The sequence below is a fragment of the Limanda limanda genome, chromosome 8 (assembly GCF_963576545.1).
Source record: "Limanda limanda chromosome 8, fLimLim1.1, whole genome shotgun sequence".
NCBI lineage: Eukaryota > Metazoa > Chordata > Actinopteri > Pleuronectiformes > Pleuronectidae > Limanda > Limanda limanda.
Window position 1 is genome coordinate 15,163,262 of NC_083643.1, and position 21,001 is coordinate 15,184,262.

General features: G+C 42.4%; 2 protein-coding genes across 2 annotated transcripts in view; one reads left to right on the forward strand and one right to left on the reverse strand.

Annotated features, from left to right (window-relative positions):
- Window positions 1–14,756, reverse strand: part of tln2b (talin 2b) — an 86,058-nt gene extending 71,302 nt beyond the window's left edge. Inside the window, exon 1 of the mRNA XM_061076090.1 lies at window positions 14,688–14,756. The gene's annotated coding sequence lies outside the window, so the exon portion shown is untranslated. The remainder of the gene's footprint in view (window positions 1–14,687) is intronic.
- Window positions 14,757–18,090: 3,334 nt separating this feature from the next.
- Window positions 18,091–19,434, forward strand: c2cd4a (C2 calcium dependent domain containing 4A). Its single transcript, XM_061077378.1, has one exon. The coding sequence runs from the start codon at window positions 18,091–18,093 to the stop codon at window positions 19,432–19,434; it is 1,344 nt and encodes a 447-aa protein (XP_060933361.1).
- The last annotated feature ends 1,567 nt before the right edge of the window (window positions 19,435–21,001 follow it).

Below are 21,001 nucleotides of genomic sequence, written 5' to 3' on the forward strand. Positions count from 1 at the left end.
GGGAGGTTGTAATAAACCAGATCACGTAAATCAGCTGCGTGCAATAAACAATGTGTTTGCTGTTCTCTGCACTTACACAAAAGGGAGAAAACTTGGGTGCAGTTTCGTGCCTAATGAGTTACGACACAAGAATGTCCAAGAACAAAGCACCTTGGATTGTTTAGGATTTAAAATCTCTTAGGAGAGTTAGACGACTAAAATGGAACCCTTGCAGTAATATAGCCAACAAACCCCAGGTTGGCTGTTAGCTTGCAACCCAAGTGAAGCAGGAGAGGTACTGTACAACAAGTTTGAAGTTCTTATTCCCTCGAACTTGCTTTTTTGAAAAAGTGAAATATTGTTGGAGCGCATTAAGACTTTGCAGCTGTATAATAAATCACGAGGAAGACTCAAGTCAACAGTTTCTCTATGAAAACATAAAGCGTATTTAAACCAGTTAAGTGGGTTAAAGGTTGAAACCACAGAACTGAACATTTCCCAAACTCAGCAGCACATGACTGCGAGACGGAAAGAATGGAGTATCTCATAGGAGATAGCAGTTTAAAAAAAAAACCTCAAAGTGTCAGCAGTGCTAAAAAGCAGCGATGTGCTAATGTTAGTAGACCCCAAAAAAACAATCCAGTTTTGCCTAGATATAGAAATGCACTCAGGGCATTTTAATGCATCTGCCAAAACCTTGATTTGATGAATGCTTCAGATGTGATGTAGATGCATGTTGAAAAAAATCATGTATTTGGTCATTAACACCTTGACGTTACCATAAACTCCTGGGAAATACAACGCAAGGCTGTTCAACTGTTAACACCACATAACAGATCATGCATATTTGTCAGTGGTTATGTAGCAATATTTCATACTCTGGCAGACAATACAATGTATTGATAGTCAGAATGTGGTCTAGGTTTAGTTCCAGTCATGGTGTGCAAACCAATCAGGTGCACATGCCTGCATGAAGCATCTTAACATGCCAACGGATGTAAAGGGATCAAACAGGGGCCTGTAGAACAGTTTGGCTGCTTGGTAAGGTCACAGAGAAAAATGTTTTAGATGTCTAGAATGTTGATGGATCAATCAATGATTTAACATAATCAAATATCAGGAAAATGATATGGTGCTTTTTCAGTCTGGACCATTTAAAAGCATTTTACAGTACAGATTTGTCATTCACCCATTCACACACTCTTTAATATTGTGCAGCACTTTCTCTATCACACATCACACACACACTGGTGGCCCAATCTCTTAAACTGTACCGGCCTGAGAGCATTGTTGTCTGTGAAATCCTTTTTTTTCTTACCACCATTAGTCCAAAACTATTTTATTAATTCAGTGTGTTGTGAAACGGAGGGTAAGCGAAAGCAGATAATGTTTGTCATTTTTTTATATTTAATTGTTCATTACTAAAATAATGGGCATTAATTTAATGCCATTGACAAATTGTTCAATTGTTGCAGCACAAGACTGAATCGCTCACTGAACAACACACTGTCATATTGCAAACTACTTAATGCTTGTAACAATGCACCCAGGAATATCAAGTATGAAATATGTCTGCCCATATGAGATAAAGAACTGCAGAATAAAAGAATAAAGTGAAAGAATAACATTCGTTTGAAATTGCAGAAATCCTTCACAAGCATATTTACATTGGGTCCATCAATGTTCTCTGTCAGTCTACTGCTGACAGGATAGACGGGTAGAAAGACTGCAGGCACTGGGCATACACATGGGTAGGAAGGAACGCAAGCATGTAGGCAGGCAATGAATTGTGCCCTCGTCTGTTCTTTAATAAGTGGACAACCCGTCCATATCTCAGTTGCCTCGCCTCAGATCTCTGTAAGGGGAGCTATCACCATGTTCATTGGCAGAGATGTGTGGGAGAACCTGACAACCTCCGTCTCCAGCCTTGGTTAACAAGACAAAAAGTTATGCACCAAAGATCTGTAGAAAAAGAAGAGAGAAGAAGAGGAAGCCCACGGCACCGAGCGCCATCTCCGCCGCTCTTGGTCAAACTTCCACATCTAATTGTGAGGCCGAGCACACACCTGTGACACTCCACTCGGATACAGATTCTTTAATCTCTCCTTTTATATGACATGTAATCTGCATCTACACCCAGGGAGCAGCCAGAGAGGCAGGAAATGAAATCAACACTGTGTCTCGGCGCTTGGCGTTACTTCATTAGCATGGGCACTACAGATGTAGCAGTAAATCTGATTTATTAAAGGGCGACGACGAAAGGCACCGCAGACAGACGGAGGAATTCATAATAGCAGATGATAGGGACACCCAATCTCCAGTGTTTCACCGCGGCTTTGCAAATGTTTGACAGAGGGCAAAGAGAGGAGAACAATTTGCTCTCTTTCTTTGCTGCAGCCGGTAAGGATTTAGATCCAGAGTCATGTTGGATGAAATAATGTAAAGCCGTCAAACTGATTTCCACGTCCTGAATATCAGAAGGAAAAGTAAGGTTATTAGAAAATCCATACTTATACTGCTATCTGTAGATGAAGAGAAAAGGCCGGTGAAGTGTATGACCTCCAGCAACTGACAATCATGAGGAATATTACATGAAAATTGATTACATTTTCACTGCATTCATTTGTCGTGTTGTTTCTCACTTACATGATACTCAATATATATTGCACTGTGGATCATGGCGACAACTTTACATCAGCCGGACTAGTTGAGTAAACTGGATTTAATTGGGTTTATTATAGGAGTATCCAAGGTTAAACTGTGAGTTTAGCGCTTACCGCAGGTTTGACATTTAACAGTGTTGGGCATTAGCACACAGCTCTCCTTCACACCACTGGTTAGAGAAAAGGTCCATTATCTTAATTATTTCCCCTGAATATTTCAGTTCATAATATCTTCAGTAGGTAAAATTAAATATAATCATGTCGCAGCTTTTATAGAGTCTAACTCAGCCTTTACCTTCCAGACCAAATCACACTGCAGATTTCGGTGCCTCGTTTCGGTGCTTACAGGAAACATAGACATCAACGCACATGTCAAGTTAACATAAAACTTTACTATGGTGGCAACACTCTCTACGTGGCGGTGGAAATACGTAAAGTTAGCTTACAGTTTGATAGTAGGTCCCTTGAACTTTAGGCAGTGAGAAGAAAATTGATGACAAGATCAGAGCTGAAGTATTTTGTTGAATCAAGTCCTGAAACTGTCATTAATTGTGTAATAATTGCAGGAAGGTTAAATTTATGTATTATGTTATTTTGTTATGCATTTATTGGTATTTGTTTTCCTAAAGAGGAATGCTTTAACTGGTAATGGTAAACCTATTACATTTCAACTTCCAATTTGCCTTAGCAATTACAAAAGCCACTCTGTTTTGTGCTTTTGTAAGAAAAATCCATCAGTTTAGGCAACGGAACCGTTAAAAAAGCATTGATTTAGCATCAATATTGGAAAAAACTAAAACGATACCTTACCCGTCTACGACAAAAACAGAATCCAAAGAAGCACGACCTTTTAACCTCATGCAGCTTTGAGAAGCGTACTGAGTGATGTCATGAACATTTTTCAAATTTAGGAATTGATCTGAGGAAAACTCATCAGCAATCCTGCTAATTTAAACTTACTTCTCATTAGCAAGCAATGCAGCTATGTGGGGTACATCTGGCCACCAGCTGCAGTGCGACTACACCCTTCAGAGGTCGATAGGTGACAAACCATCTGGGGTGACGACATCTAATCCGACGGTAGCTATGGTGATGTTATGGAAAAGTCATAGCCTCTTCATAGCAGAGGCTATACAGTTGGTTGCTCAAAGGATAGACCACACTGGTACACCCGCCCCTCCCCAATTCTGAAAACAGAGATTCCAAATGATTGGTTGTGCACTCCCATGGGACTCTGAAGCTAAGGAGGGGGGTAATTCAATTAGTCCCATGGTTCTGCACCAAAGGGAGGCAGACAGATCCATCTCATTGAGACATCCAGGATGCGCAGGCCTGGTGTATGCACACAAGATATTGGCAGCAAATCATTGGTGCTGTTAGTTTGAATTAAAGATAATTTCACTCGTTACAGGACTGCTGGGAACGAATAAACCCAGCAGCCTCTGCGCCAACAACACGGAGCAGCTCCTCCTGAATAAAAAACACTTGGCCATGGTTACAAACCTGGTTTACACAAGGAGTGGCAGAATGAGGAGAGTGTGCAGACTGATGCTAACAGAGAGCAGAGCGCACCACCTTCCATGATAAGCCTGAGACATTTTAAGCATTGCCTCTGAGCTTGTGTCGTGTGTCGTGAACGCCGCCTCCCACCGAAGTCACATAAAGATCGGCCTTTCAGAGCACAGCCCTCCTCCGCTGTCTCTTTGTCCCTCCTCCCAGCCGGGAATTTATAAAGCGCCACAGTGCCTCACTCCATGAGATTCCTGTAATTTATGACAGCCTTTTCGCAGGCTCAGAGAAATCAAATCAGACTGTAAATATAGTGCATGTTTCCCAGTATGAGCTCTTCACACAGGCGGTAGATCACAAATAAATGCCAGAGATCCTGACAGTCATTAAATAACAGCATCAATAATCCCACATGTGGCAGCACTACATTTGATTTTGGATTATGGAAAGGGCAGAAAGCATGGATAATGAATGAGAGTCAGCAGAAACAGATCAGAGAGGAGGTACAGTTTCTAGAGGCACCGAGATGCACGTCAGCCACTTCATCCAGGATCACCACTTCTGGTCATAGGTAGCCGTCTGACCCTTGACCTCAGGATGGCACCCGCATCGGCTATGTAATGTGACACCATGCCAGCTGGACTGAAGGGAGAGGGTGTTATCCTGTGGAAACCAGTAACAGGGGTATCGTGTCCACGGTGCAGGTGGGCATTTGCTCTCCCTTGGCTGAAGGTCCATCGGAGGAAACTGAAGACTCGACGGAGAGAGAAGCGAACAGCTGCCGTGTAGTGGACTGAACAGATGGCGATGGTGGCAAGAAATTAACACCGTATCATTTTAATCTCAGTGAAGAAGAGACATGTCTGCAACTTCAACACTTCTCTGAAATCAGATCTACGAAAAATGCACATCTCAGGGTGTTCCTAGTCTTGGCGTCTGTTGTCTGGATCATTTTTTCAACATTGTGTATTCTCTAAGAAACATTGGCCACAGCATACTGCCCAGCAGCCCTCACAGTTTGTTCACATCTCTCTATTTTTTAATGTCTTCTTGATGAAATCAAACACTGCTTATTTTACTGGAGCCGTCTAGTATTGACAATGGTGACTTTTGATCAAACATCTTTTCAATATGCCATGCAGAAGGGATAATGTGTTAATATTTGCTCATATGCCTCAAACAATACAGAAAGAAGAACTTTATTTTTCACATTTCTATATTACGTTGTTTTTTTTCTGTATGATTTTCAATTTGTATTTGTATATTTGTGTTTTCTCTTCATCTAAAGTTGTGCATTATAAGGTTTATGGTTAAACCTAGATATTTTAGGAATCTCCCAACCAATATCTCAGTATTAGAAAGTTTTAGTCCCCCAATAATCTCCATTGGTCATAAACCTTAATGCTATGGCATGAGAAACTATGACTAGAAGTATGTGGAAGTGTCCTCAGTAATCAACACCTACAGCGCCCTCCTCTCTAACACCTGCTGCATCGACCAACATGACAAACGCTTCAGTATTCATGTTGATATTAAAAAATCTACTGAGGTGTTGAAAATGTTGAACTTCTTCTCTGAAGAATGTGATCAAATTTTAAAAACACTGTGCTGGTGCCTTATAATATTATATTTCACTATATTTAGCACCAAATGTAACTAAAAGGTAGCACAAGTTAAATGCTCACAATTAACCTTGACTATGCATAAAATGTCCTTTCTCCACTCAGGATATATTTTATACATGTAGTACATGTATTTGGCTGTAAATGGCTGCTTTTTTAAAGTATACCACAGAACTGTTGTCTGTTCACGGCAAATTAGGTGTTTACTCAGCCATTACTGTGTCTGATGAGCCACCATTTTGTCAAATGAATACTGCTTGCCTTAATTAATTATTATATTTTTACCTAATGAAAAGGAACAATTATCATAGAGTGAGGGGTTCCATAGGTCAACAAGCCAGCACATATATACAGTTGCCCTATTTATTTTCACAGCAATGTCTCATCTTATATACAGTGTCCATTCATGTTGTGCTGTATAGAAAAGGCAGAGCATCGTAAGAAGAAAATCAGTTGTTGAAAACATGAGTCAACCATGCTGCTATAAATAACAAGGACTATTCTACTGGATAGCAGTTACACCACACTGCACAAGTTCATAGGCAGGTTGAAGTGTCACAGCCACAGGGAAGAAATTAGAGAGCATAATGTAAAGTAAACATCAACTATGTAATGTACACATGATCTGATGTGCTATTTCTGTTGAATGTGCCAATACCTCCCACAGCCTGAGGTCTCTTTCTTCCCTCCGCCTGTAGAGGTCAGATGACGTAATGTACTTTACAGGAGATGAATGCATGATAGCTTTTGGTTATTACTCAACAATGTGGCCCTTATTCTCCTCAGTGTAATCGAACACAAACATCCAGAAGACGATCCAGGGGAATAAAGGTCTGATTCAAGCTTCTATTCACATCAAACTAATCCAGCATTAGATGTCATACCAAGGCACAAACAGGGCAAGATGTACGTGACGGTAAAAACCTATAGTGAAATAGATTCAATTAGAATTAGGAGGATGTTGATTTCTTCTTGACGTTAGTGGCTGCTGACAAAATAACAGGAAACTCAATCACAAACTAAATCAGCTCATCAGCGCTGAGTTACCAGACAATGCTTGTTGGAAAGAAAGTCACATGCGATATTCAGCTCCTGTTTAAGACGAGCAGCATATGGACAAACAAGGTTACAGCATGAGACATCAGGATCTTGTATAATTAAGGTCTGACTTGAATTAAAATCTCCTTGCTTTGCTAATGAATTTGTACCATCGGGCCAGGTGAAGCTATTCCCACAGCGACTATTTAGAATTTATGTCTCACTCGACCCAGAGGATCAGCATAACAACTAAGGTTGCGTCAACACATTTATGAGGGCAGATGGATGCAACTGTTGTGTAGTAACATTAACATATGTTATTTACTGTGTGAGCTACAACTTACTGGGGAAGTTTTTGCTAAAAAATGTTTGTCTAATACCAGCTGTTTTTAAAACCAGCACCAGAGCTTCACCCCAACATATTCAAGTAATTGGCCTGGCAATGATGCTGAACTATTCCCATTTCAATACTTTTCTACAAAACCATCTTTTTATTCAAAAATGTCTGTCTAATAAACAGCCTAATAAATCTCCTGATTCAAATTATTAGAACTAAAATGATCTATCCAAACACAAACATTCATTACCAAGCCTCACTCATTGACAGGGTTTAAAGGGATATTTATTTTTTGGCTACATGGAGTAAGACAATCTAGCAAAAAATACACCAGTCTTCTCATTCCCTGTTCGCTCTGTTTTGTTATCCACCATATCCTAGATATAGTTTATGTAAATAAATGTGACTCTTCAGTGGCTAAATGCTCACTCCGGTTCACCAGCGAGTCACTAACTCTGTTCGTCATATGTTCTCTGTTGGGAACAAGGATTTCTTTTAGAGCATTTTCCTGGAAAACAATTGTCTGCTGAAGCTAGAAACTCTTTAGGCTTGGGTGCTTTTATATACATGAATTCATCCATTGTTATTAGGATATAAAATATTTTAGAGCAGCTTTTAGGACAATGCGTTGACAATCCTTATCTGTTAAGGTCCGATAACACTGGAGAGACAATATGAAGGTTGCAGAATTTCCATGACCACTGGCCGACATTATCATCCGACACAGTGGTGATGGCTATATCTGGGCTGTGCTATCTATCTCTTCGAGGCACAATTTGCCCACCCCAAATGCTGGCCAGGCTCAAAATGGCCACTGGAAAAAGAGCTTTTATGAAGAGTATCACCACAAATCATGCAACAAACTTAATCATTCAATCTGCCAAAAGCAGAGCGACGAGCGACGAGCGACGAACGCAATCCAAGATATCGCCTTCCGCTGAGCGTAACCAGAGATTCCCGCTGCCCTTAACACAAGGTCACTGCACTGCTGATTAGCTGAATATACAAGGCTAAAGTAACACAATCACTTATACAGTACCGCTTCCAGCTGCTAAATGCACTTCAGCCGGGCCAATATGAAATCATTTCAACGCGAATGTGTCGGAGCAGTCCACAGCTCCTCTTTGAGACTCAAGGTGCTGACACTACACAGCCCTGAGCCGAGGGGGGGGGAGAGAGCGAGCGAGCGGGAGAGAGACTTCTCGCTCGGTCAGCAACCCTCGCAGCCTGCAGTGGATCAGAGCAGAGGATAGCAGTAATTTCAGAGCCGCTCTTCAGACAGACGAGTCCTTTCCCCCAGGCAGCGGCAGAAACCGCTGCTGCTAACACAGCGGACCCGAAGGCCCCCAATTAAACTTGATGTGAAACTACCGCCTTAGTTCTCCATCACAAAATCAACATTGTCATTCAACAGTGATATCATTCAGTTCACTTTGTCCGTCTGTTACTCCAGCCCACCTCTGTCCCACTGCAGCTACAGCCTCTGCTCTGACTCGCTAAGAGTTGTGTAAGCCTCTCAACCTCTGGACATCTCCCGCCACACACAATGTACACACTGCTCTACAAACACTGCTCTCTGATTTCTGACAGCGAGGTAAACAATTGTGTTAGAGTAGAGAAAATGTTCAGTAAGTCATCCAGTGACTAATGTCTAAACTGCACTGTGGCGCAGGACCCCTACCACTCAGCTGTATTTGGCTCTGATGTATCATTGATCCAGATCAATGGCAAGTGGCTTGATCACCAGGGTATCTGCCCCACTGTCATTGACCTCTGGCTCCTGTGGCGCTCCTGGGAGACCCCCTGCCAGAGAAAAACACTCCCAGCATGTTGATGAAGGGGGCTAAAACCATCAGAGCCTTTGGGAGCACCCCTCTAATGTGTTTTCAAAGTGATACCGGCCACAAGAAAACCTTCCCAAAAGCAGAGCCCAAATCATAACAACATATATAGGGGCTGCTGTGGATCAGTGGGTCACCCACTGACAAGAAGGACGGTGGTTTAATCCCTGGCTCTTCTTCTGAAATGCCCTTGGGCAAGATAGTGAACCCCGAATAACCCCTGACAGCTGTGCCGACAGTGTCTGAATGGTGTATGATAGAAAAAGTGGATTGTCAATGTTGATTTTACTGTAAAGAGCCTTGAGTGGTTGATAAGACATAAATACATCCCCTTTATTAAACCTCTTAACACATGCTGTATTTAGTGGAGTAACTATAATTTATATTGTGAATGATAATTCAGTAGTTCATAGAACACATTGAACGCATGCAAACACCCACTGTGTCTCGTTTTTAAATTCAACATAGTCTTCTAAACAAAGACACAGTTCCTGGCAGTTTGTGCCCACAATAAAGTCAAAAGAGGCTGGGCAGGTTACAACAAGGTGACGAGTCACTGAGCACAAGCAGCCATTTAACTGAACAGACACAATAAGGTGATAAACTGTGTTATTTGGATTCTGTGACCATTACAATCCAAAGCAGCAGTTTGCACTGTTGGCGGAATATTGACTTAAACAGAATTAGTACATCCGTTCCTCTTGTATTTAAATACAAAGTCAAATTAATTCTGGTACTTACTTCACTCAAGACTTTTACACAGACAGAGATACACGTCTGAGAGGAAAAACAGCATTAGTGCACCCACTCTCCTTTCTCGGAGGAGGCCATCACATGATCTTTAGCACAGGTATCACATGATCCTTGCCCCTGGTAATCAGTTTACCTCACAAGCAGGAGGTCATGTCCCTTATCATTCCAGTGTTTCTCAGGGAACCCAAATCAGAGAGGTTTTTACTTTAGAAGGATTCGGTGTGTGTGTGCAGCAGTAACACCTTAACTGACAAAATTAAAATGGTGATTATTTGCACACAGCGACAGTTGATAAGTACAATTCACACAAATCTTTTTACACCAAAGGAGACCATTTAAAGTTGAAACACCAACACTGAAGCTTTTATCCGATGCTCATTCGCTACTGAATTAATCGCCCACAAAACACATTGCAGGCACATGAAGAGAATATTTATTATCTTAACAAAAGGAGAAAAAATGGATTTGCAAACTGCTAGAAGCCGACTTTTCCGTGATTCACTTACTTACTTCTCTATCTTCTCCTCTGATGAAGGCTCAGGCTCTCGCTGGTCATGCGCAGTGAGAGCACGGGCAGGAGGAGAACACGCACCTTAAAGGACCCTGACCAAACCAGGATTCAAACCAAACCGGGATTCAAACCAAACCAGGATTCAAACCGAGAACATTCTTCCTGTGACTCAGCAGTGCTAACTCCTGCACCACTGTGCCAACATCAAACGACAGCTATTTACTAAAGATAAGAGCTGGCTCAATGGTTCAACTGTTCAATGAATCCTCACATCACACCTCTTTTCTTTTAATGCCACGAACCAAGTTTTGTGCCCATATACACCGTGTGCTTGACAGTGAAGGTCGGAGCTGTCGTCTGCCCGTTCAAACTGGCATCTCATTTGACCCACTGATGAGAGGTGCCACAGGCTGTGCCACTGCCTCTGCCGGCTTCTACTGACCTACTTCTTGAGTCTGCTAACGCCTCGCTGGCAAAGCCGCATTGGTTCAGACCACATGTACTGTAAATGCACTGTATCAAACACCACAGCAAGCTGGGTGGGGATTTTATTAAATGTAGGTACCACCACCACCCAATTTTGCTTGTTTTACATTCTGCACACCAATAGAAAACAAATGATGTCTTGCATACACCATGTCTCAGCAGATTGATGAAATGAAATACTAATAAAGTTAAATCAATGTTGCTCCAGATATTATTAAGTTATCTGCAAATTAAAGCCTGCAAAATGAAATTGTAATTGTGCCAAACATTGCGAGATGGAAAAGTGACCTGTGTTTGCACTAATACTGAACACTGATTTTTTTCCATGCAGCCAAATGAGTCTGAACTCACTAACTCTTTAATTACAGCCGAGAACAACCGTGCTTCAAATCTGAAAACACATTAGTAATGTGGTCGAGTGTTTGCTGATGACAAAAAAAAAAGCCTGTCGGCGTTATAGCTCTCACAAATCGACCGCCTGCCACATTCATCCACTGGGAAAAAAATAATACCGGAAACTATGATTTCAGATTGATGAAGAAGTGGGAAAGGCAGACAGCTTATGCATCTATAGAAACCGGTCTGGAGGCGAGCCAGGCCCTAAAGAGGCTGTGATCACAGAGACAGCCCTGCAAAAAGAAAAGAGCACGCAGGAGAAATCTATTTTACTGGTAAACACAACACACCAGGGCCGGGTTGCAGTGACAGCATGGGGTGTGTTTGACTTTCCGCCTCCTACACACTCAGGCATTAAATATGGTCGAACGATCTCACTCTGGAGTGACTCTCCAAACCCCGAACTTCCCACCCTCCAACCAACCCAACATTTCCGGGGGAATTCCGACGAGGAATGCATTCTTGATGACGGAGCGTGTGTAACAGCTGAGAGGAAAATCACTTTCTAATGAAACAGCACGGAAACACAGTTGGACGTTTGAAGAAGTGCTTGTTCTCAACACTTTGGGGAATTCGTGACTTGTGATTTTATTACTCATGCAATTGTTTTGAGGATGTTATATCTCTCCCTGGGTTACAGAGTTTGAATTAACAGTGACCGAACCCACTCGATGAGAGCGTGCAGCAGACTTTGAGATCACGTCTGAAACTTGTGATCCGCGGTAAATTAGGTGGTGAGGTGAAAGTGTGAACTAAAGTTGTTGTAGCAGAGATACCGCTTAATGGCCTCCCATAATAAAGAATCACTGTGGTAATGGCCTCTTCAGTAGCTGGCAATGATCGGGAAAAAGGCACCATTTAAATAGTGCTTGGCTTTAATTACCACTGGAAAGTGAAATTGCTGTGTTTAATATTTCAGAAGCTTCGCAGGAAAAAGTGTTGAGTGTTGACAGTAACACATTTGTGCTACTTTTCCTATTTTAAGTTGATATCTTTTTTCTAATTTTGTTTGGCACAAGGCGGCAAAATGTTGGTTTTATAACCTTGGGACTGGTGAATAGCTCCTAGTGTTTTTGTTTGATGGAACAGTAAGCCTTTATCAGCAGATGCGTGCTGCATGTGAGCTTGTGACATTGGTGTTGCTCTGATCTATTTATATCTGGGTACGGTGTTGTGGGAAGGTTACAGTAGGTGCTCACACTGAGTCGCCATTTTTGTATTAGACAGGGACAAGCAGAGAGCTCATATTGTGAGCCAACAGGTGCACTGAGATTTACATAGCTTCAAAAAATCATATAGCTGAATGTTATTTGATCTTACTGCTGCAAACGCTGTGTCCAGCCATAGACATGAAAACAGACACTGAGAGTGTATACACACAGAATGAGAAAATCCATCATGGCTAGTAAACACAAGTACAGTAATCCTACAGAGGAAGAGGCATGTATTATTCATAAAGCCTCTCCAGGACTATTTAATCGGAAGATTATTCTGTATTGGCACATTTTGACAATCTGCCAGGGATGTACATATGATCCTATGTCACTTACAATAATTAAAATCTGAAAAATGGGCTTAAATCAAAACATGCTTGCATTAATGTGTCAACATTTCTGAAAAGATGCATGCCTCTAGTTCTTTAGATCCATCACACGTGAAGCAGACTGCACACTCATCACTGATGGGTTATGTCATGATGGTGCAGCCATCAACCATTTATTTTATACACATCAACATTACACCCAGGGATGTATGACACAAACTCACGGGAGAATAGTTTCAGTGCGGGTACTCCCTTGGAATCAAGCTCCTCTAGTATGTCAGCGATGCCTTACTGTATAAAGCCATCCACACTCCCAGCTGTCTCCATAATGCTGAGGCAGCTCGACTTTTCTAGTTTCATCAATCAAGTCAAATAAAGTCTTTCCCCTGCACCGTCCAAAACCCCATAAGTATACTTGATTTGACCCTGGCTATATATCCAAGACGCCTCTGGTAGTAAATGGTCAGCTGCTCCATCCTGCAGAGGGAGTGGGGTGAAATCTGTCAAACAGTTGCACATGACAGCCCAGAGCTTCTTCGGTTAATGAGTATGTCAAAAATGGTGAGTCAGCCCAGGACTCACAATTGTTTCACAAACTGATGCTCTACACTGAAAACCATCCATGGTAAGAAATGCAAAGGGGTTTACTGTGCTGGGCTCCTTCATCCCACAGGGTTACTGTGTTGCTTGGGGAGTGTTTACCGGCCTGTACCTGTGAATAACATCGTGTCACAGCACATAACATACATCTTCACAAGTGCAGCACAGGAGCGGCTGTGTGTGTGTGTGTGTGTGTGTGTGTGTGTGTGTGTGAGGCATCATCAGGCAGCAAAGGCAGCCTGTGAGGGTTTAAACAGACATGTCCTTCAGTGAGGGGGTGCACAGCCCTCCTGCTGGTGTCTTAGAGAAAAGTAGAAGCACCACAGGCAGGTGAGTGCAACCTCTGATCTCGGCAAACAGGAAGGTGGCAGATACAAAGAAAGAATGAGGGAAGCAAAATTGCTTTGGCCCAGATTTGGCCAATATCAAGCCCATGTTGAATGCACGCTCCTGTTTGCCAGATCTGGGCCACAAGTAAGACATAGCAAAACCGCATGTCAACCAAAGGTGCCAAAGGTGGTCGTAACCAGGTTCACATCCAGATTACACCTTGCCTAGAGCACCGCATGTTTGCCAAAGAAAGGCCAGCATTTGTTTCGGGATATTGGGGCCACACTTGCTATTTTAACAGTGGGCCCCTTGGGTTCACATCCATTTTGTTTCGGGCCACAAGAAGGACAGAATTACCTCATCACTGCCTAAAGTGGCCCACATCCGTATGCTATCTGGAAAAATGGCAGATTATGAGGTTTGCAAGCTTTGGGCAGTCTAAACAAACTGGAGCAAACTAACCATTACAGATTGGCCCAGGGTTGTGACTCCTCCTGCCAATCACCCAGTGTTTGGGGTCACATCCCTGCACACTCTCACGTCCTCTGTGTCATCTTTGATCCAGCAAACATTCAGGTCAAGTCCAACTCCCACTGAGAGCAGCACATTGCAATGATGCTGAGGCTGGGCCAGTTCGACAATGTAAACCCTCATCAAGGCACAAAAAATCAACTATCCTGGATATTTAACATGCTGCAAAAAAAGTCAGTCAGGGAAATATTCATCTTTCCTTTTTTTTTTTTTACCTCTTATCCGTCAATGTCAAAAGCAGTCTGTCACATTTGAGCCGATGGAAAACTGCCTTGCTTTAAGCCTGAGAGCTACATCCGAGCAGGAGGAGGCTGCAGGAGGTGTGACATCGACCACAGCGATCATGTGGACACAGCGAAAAGGTCGTCGGCTATTAGGAGAGGTTCTCCTGCGCTTCTGCTGAGGCGACATCGAGCCGGTCCTCCTCCTCGTAGTGAGGAGGAGAGGAAGAGCACCTTCAACAGCAGCAGCCACGGGGGGTGTTTCCTCTTTTCTTTTTTAAATTTCATTTACAAATATCGTCGTAGGGAAGAGGCAGAAATCCTTACCTGATGTCCGGTCCGCTCGTCAGTGCATGGAGGTTCAATGAGGAGGCTGCGCACCGCACCGCAAGCGGGTCAGCTCGGCTCGTCTGCCTGAGTCCTCCACGGCATCAAGCCCCTCCTCGTTCATCGTACAGTGGAGAGAGAGGGGAGGGGGGGGAGAGTAGAGAGAGAGAGAGAGAGAGAGAGAGAGAGAGAGAGAGAGAGAGAGAGAGATGAGGAGGAGGAGGAGAGAAAAAAACTCCACATATCTATGCGCCGGGGAGGGGGGAAAAAAAGAGGAAGCGGCGTCATACTCCCCCTGCATGTGTCTGATGATGATAGCGATGTAACAAGCCCCCCTCGCCCCCCCCCCCCCCCCCCCAGCAGCAGCAGCAGGGGCTTTAAATACCCAGAGATAAAAAAAATCGTAATAATGCACGTACGACATGAGTGACTTGAAATCCTCGCTCTTATTTTGAAAACCCCCGCTTTGACTGTGTGCAGTCAAGTGCGCCCTGCAGCCAGGAGCGTGCGTGTCCATTAGGAGCGGAGGGTCCCTCCCCCCCCCCCCCCCTGCTGGGCCCCCGAGTCACCACTGTGACATGAGATCAGTGCCACGTGGGAGATGGTGTTTACACCGTGGGGTGGTGGGCTCATCGTCTGCACCACCTCTCAAACAGGTGCAGCCTTGAAGGAGCACGTCACCTGCTATAGGAGGAGGTTTTATTTATCAGGAAAAGGCCACATGTCTTGTTCAGGGTGTGTTTGTGAAGCTGAATTCACAAACCACATATTATAATTCAGTATTTTAACACATCACTTTTGGTAGGATTTGCTAATGTGTGTTAAAGATTCAATTTTTTATGTTTCAATCTGACACTGACACCTTCTCCTCTCTGCTGTTTTATAAACATATACTGCCCCCTATTGGACATGTGCAAGCATCTATGCAGAGGCCAGGGCATGTTCTGATGGATATTGTAAAAGAAGGGAATATCTGTGTGTGAAAATATTTTTGGCTTGATTCATACCCTTCCCTTTGTTTGCATCGTAGAAAATGCTGATGACAACAGTCGATTTTGGAATGTCATTACTGTCCTGAATGTATGTTGTACTGAATAAGGTAAAACATGGTTTTGATGGTTGTATTGCACACAAATACAGAGCACACAAACACACACACACACACGCACACAGATTCACAGTGCAGGCATGATCAGTATGTCCGTTGCATGTCAGGCTGGATAATATTTTCAGAGAAACAGAGTTTATCTTTGCTGTTTTAATACACTTTATCATTCATGAAATTCTTACACGTTGATTTCCAGGGAACAAGCGGTTGGTGGGATTTCACTTTAATTAATGACGTGTCCTGAGCTTTTTGGAAAACATTTCTGAGAAGTACCTCATTTAGGACACTTTCTTTCCTGGTGGGTTGTTAGCACTGACATCATTCTGTCATGTAGTGCCTGGTAACACATGGTCACTCCACTTGACCCTTGTCCTGTGCACAGTGGAGCCTCCAAATCTTCAGTGTAGAAAACCCATAGGGACAAAACTACCAAAAAGATTGACCCAGTAGCATTACCATGCCAATCATACAAGGACAGACAGAACTGACAGCTACTAACTAACAGTTTGTTGCAATGTTTGAGCGTAGTTGTTATAATGTTTGTTAATTTCCTGCAGTAACTGTCAAATTAAAGCTTCTCAATCCAGGGCCAATGACACCTCAGTCATTCGTAATCCAGCAGCTCCATATACCACCACAAGAGGGCAGCACTGGAATAACAATGTTTCAATAAAGTTCGTCATGATTTGAAATCAATCAATGTTCTCCTTGTCCTTTTTATCACCAGTGTTGACTTTTCAGAAAATACCTCTCAGATAAAGAGACATTATGTTCTGCCCTAACAGCTTTTCCTCAGTATGGCCAAGTGTTGAAAAAGCTTGTGCTGTGTGGACAACCATTGTTCGTCTACAAGGAATCTCATTTAGATTTTCAAATCAAGATACAAATATTTGGAAAGTTACCAAATAGACTCAATCAGGCTGAATTACATGGAGGGATCAGAGTACAGGAGTGATGCATCTTTCCAGCCTCAATTTTCGAAGTGATCGTGAAGCATTCAAACTTAGTAGAGTGCATTCCTGCGCCAAGGCCCAACAGTCAGATTCAAGTAAGCTCAGTACTACAGCTAGTATTTCTTTCTAAATGAGTGTAGAATAAGTAAACATTAAGATAGATAGATTAGTTTATTCATCCCCGAAAGGAAATTGAGTCGTCATAGCAGTCGGTATATTTGAATACAATAAAATAGAATAGAATAGAATAAAATAAAAAATATTGAGGTAGAAAGAATAAAAACAGAAACACAAGATAAATAGGTAGATAAGGTGCAGTGGCAAGATGATGGTAATGGTACTGATGATATGATGGTAATGTTATTGTTAGACAGTATATAAAAATAGTAAAGTATATATAGTATATAATATAACATAATATATATTTATATATGATAGTAATTATACCAATATAATAGCAGTTTATATTAATAATGGCAGCAACAGTATATATAATAATAATAGTAAATAAATATAATAATAATAATAATAACATGTACACATGTATAAATATGTGTATATAGACTTATATATACTTTTACCAGATAGTTCAACCCAAAGCACCGGGCATATTTATTTTGGCATGACTTTCCTAGCAAGTTATCAATGAATGAACAACTTCTTAGATTATCAACCTGTATTCCGCCTCAACTCATTAAAGCTCGGACAGCTCCATCCTTTCTGCATTTGCCATTTAAAGTTAATGGCACTTCAAGTGGTCTTAAAAAGTGTTTGGAGGTTTTTTATCTTCATCTTATCAGATTACCTTGTTTGTCATCACAGAACAAGGTCACACGCCATCAAATTTAATTAGCAGGAAAAACAAACATGTGAATTAAAGCCTGTCGTTTGTTGGAAAAACGTCATTCACTTTGGAAGTAGTGAACTTATCACTGAACGCATACTACAGGGGCCACTGAGCTCTGTTGTGGTTTGGATATTTCCATGGGAACCAGTGACCGAGGAGGGAGGGAGGATCCTGTTGAAGCAGCACAGGGGGCGTATTCACTGGTTTCCTGCCTCATTTAAACTGCCTGCGTCTCCCTAATAGCCACAGATGTGCTGCTCTTGATAAGCGGGAACCTCCATCTGCTGTCAGGAGAGCCTCAGAGATTTCTCAAATCACCCTGGAGCTATCACGACAACTTTGTGGATTTTCCATATCTTCACTATAAGGTGAGAGAGTCTTCCTAATTTTCCTTTTATGCTTGTTTGTGGGTTGATTTGATTTGAGAACCCAATGCATGACTTAACAATACTATCATTTATATTTTATAGTTTGCCCAGTTCCCGCTGAGGACCCATGTGGGTGGTGGAGAAGATCCGCGTGTCAGTGGAGAGATCTAACCTGCCCGTCCCTTCAGCCGAGCTCAACTTTAAAATTAGTGACATCATGTTTGGAGACAAAGCCGACAAGACCAAAAGGATTTTCCTATGTCCTAATGTCATCACTCCTGACAACATCCCAGAGTTCTTCATCCCCCCAACAATCCCATCCTTGCAGGAGACGAAGAGCACGGAGCACAGCCGAGGAGCCGCCCGCGTCAAGGTGTCTCCCTCTGAGAGGCCCAACCCTGAAATAGAGGTGACGCACTACGAGCATTTCAATCCACACATTATCCAGGTGGAGAGCGTGGATGATGGCCCCTATGATGACTGCAGTGATGAGGAGACCACCAACGCAGACCCCCATAGTCAGGCTGCCTTGTCCCTCCCGCACCTTGCCAAAGCCCAGACCTGCTATGGCTTTTGCACTTTACTGGAGAGCCCCCACACCAGAAGGAAGGAGTCGCTCTTCCACTCCGACCCTGGCTCCTCTCCCCTGCTGCTGCCCAGGAGTCGATCCAGCGGCTGCTCCAAAGTCTCCCACTCTACCTCGCCCTCCTCCTCTCATTCGTCTCTTGGCCTGAACACCCTGAGTTCCAGGCTTTCCCCAAAATGCTACTCCCTGAACTGGCAAACCGCTATGGACAGCGATACCACTTCTTCCACTGAGTCCTCTCCTTTCAGCTCGCCACTGCTGACCAGGTGCCCCGGCAAGTCTTCCCTCTTCAAAACACTGAGTCATGAACTACTCCTGGCGAGGAACATGAGGAAGGCAATGGTGTCCAGGAACAATTCCCTGTCTACAGATGAAGGCAGCTCCACAGACAACAGCCCCAATGTCATGAGGAGAGCGTCAGAGGGATTAGCTGAAGGCCTGCCGGGGAACTATAGCCTGTCGCCACCGACCATCTTCCCCATGGACTTGACTCTGCACAGAGAGAGGGTAATGAAGGAACAAATGGTGCCCATAGGGAAAGACGGCTGCCTGAGACTCTCGGCAGAGTACTGTCCAGATAACCAAAGACTGCGCGTTCGACTGATCAGCGCTGAGGGCCTCTACCCGCTCTCTGTAGATCCTAAGATTATCAACTGCAGCATCAGCCTCTGTCTGGTTCCTGGAAAAGTCCAGAAGCAACGCAGCACAGTCATCAGAAAGAGCCGTAATCCAATCTTCAACGAGGATTTCTTCTTTGATGGTATCGCAGAGGAGAACCTCAGCCAGCGGTCCCTTCGCTTTAAAGTGGTGAACAAAATGTCAACCCTGAAAAGAGACTATCTCCTCGGTGATTGTGATTTGCCTCTTTCTCAAATTGTGTCATGATAAACCCCAAAGGGCTTCCTCATCGTTTTATTAAGAACTGAAGTATTTATTTTCATTTTTGTATCCAATACAAGATTTTATAATGATTAAATTATTCAACACACTTCAAGGTTGTTTGTCTTTAATTGGTTTCAAAATAGTGTTGATACATGATAATATCATTGATTGTGTTCATTCAGACTCATGGGACCAACTCAATTATTTTTTTTGAAGTATATATTTTCATAATTTAGTTCCCAGGAAATTTAAGTTAATACCAGAAATCTGCTCCAGAAAAAAAGTTAATTCTTACCTTAACAAAGCACATAAACAAACATTGAAGTAATGATTTACAGCCTTTTCCTTCATTGATTGGTGTGTTAATGGGGCTGCAGCATCAGCTGGAGCGAGACAACCACCATCTCATGTTTCTCCTAAGCCTGTTGTCTTCTTTCTGACCTTTCCCATGATTAAAAATATCGGTAGAAACCAGAAACCTCAGAGGGGAGTTTTCCCCAATGAGGATACGCTTCATTTTAATCAGTTCACAAAAGAGGCTTTTTTTTCTCCTCCATGATACGGAGGAAATACAGACATACACTGATACACTGTGATACAGACACTTATGTTTCATGAATGAGTTAGACAGCAATATTATAGTTGCAAAGCATGTGGTTGGTACATTTCATAGAAAAATTATGTAGAGAATATTTCTCATTAAAACCTACGTATAGCTCATTTATGAGAAAGATGATAGAATCAAGATGTATTTTTCTTTTTGACTATTTTAAAAAGTTTTTTGATCTCACTAAACATTTCATCTTTATTTAAACCCTCAAAATTTCAATAATATTGAATTTGATTTGTAGAATTTAAAAATTGACTTTGAAATACTTTTCAGATAACTACAGAGCAGATGCACTCTATGTATACTGAGGACAAAAACAGCATCTCTCAATGCAGTATACTATCACACTACTCAATAAGGAGAAGTGTTGATTCAGTCATGTATCTCAACTACCATTGTCACATTTTTTAATTTAATGCCAGTTTCTGTTTTTCATCTTGTTTATCTTGTTATATCATTTTAGTGTTTTATGATTTTAAGTGTTTTTAGGGGCAGATGCAATATTCAGTTCACTTTTATTCTGCATTATTATTCTAGGTCTTGCGTGATATGTCTTTGTCTACTGTTTTTTGTTGTTGGCCCAAGGCAAATTTCCCAATGGGACAATAAAGCATATTTGATTTGATTTGATTGATACATGTATGTTTGCGTAAGTGAACAGAGCAGCAGCTCCTATAGACTCTGGGCATGCATATCCTGCTGCTTGCTGCAATAAAGATCAGGCTTAAAAGCACTGGCTGCCACTGTAGCTCCTGGTTAAAGATTAATAGGTTTCCCCGGCTAGGAGAGGCTCAAATAGGGGACAACTGCTGGTTATACCATGTATACAGCAAAGTGACAAGACGGGAAGCATTCACAAATGCTGTACATTATAAATAGCTATTGCTTCTATTGATGTAATGCTGCCATGATGATTGGTTAAGAAGCTCTATGGCTGTAATGACGCAGGCTTTATAATGC

Coding starts and splice junctions, on each gene's coding strand:
- c2cd4a (XM_061077378.1), top strand. CDS start 18,091: ATGTGGGTGGTGGAGAAGATCCGCGTGTCAGTGGAGAGATCTAACCTG.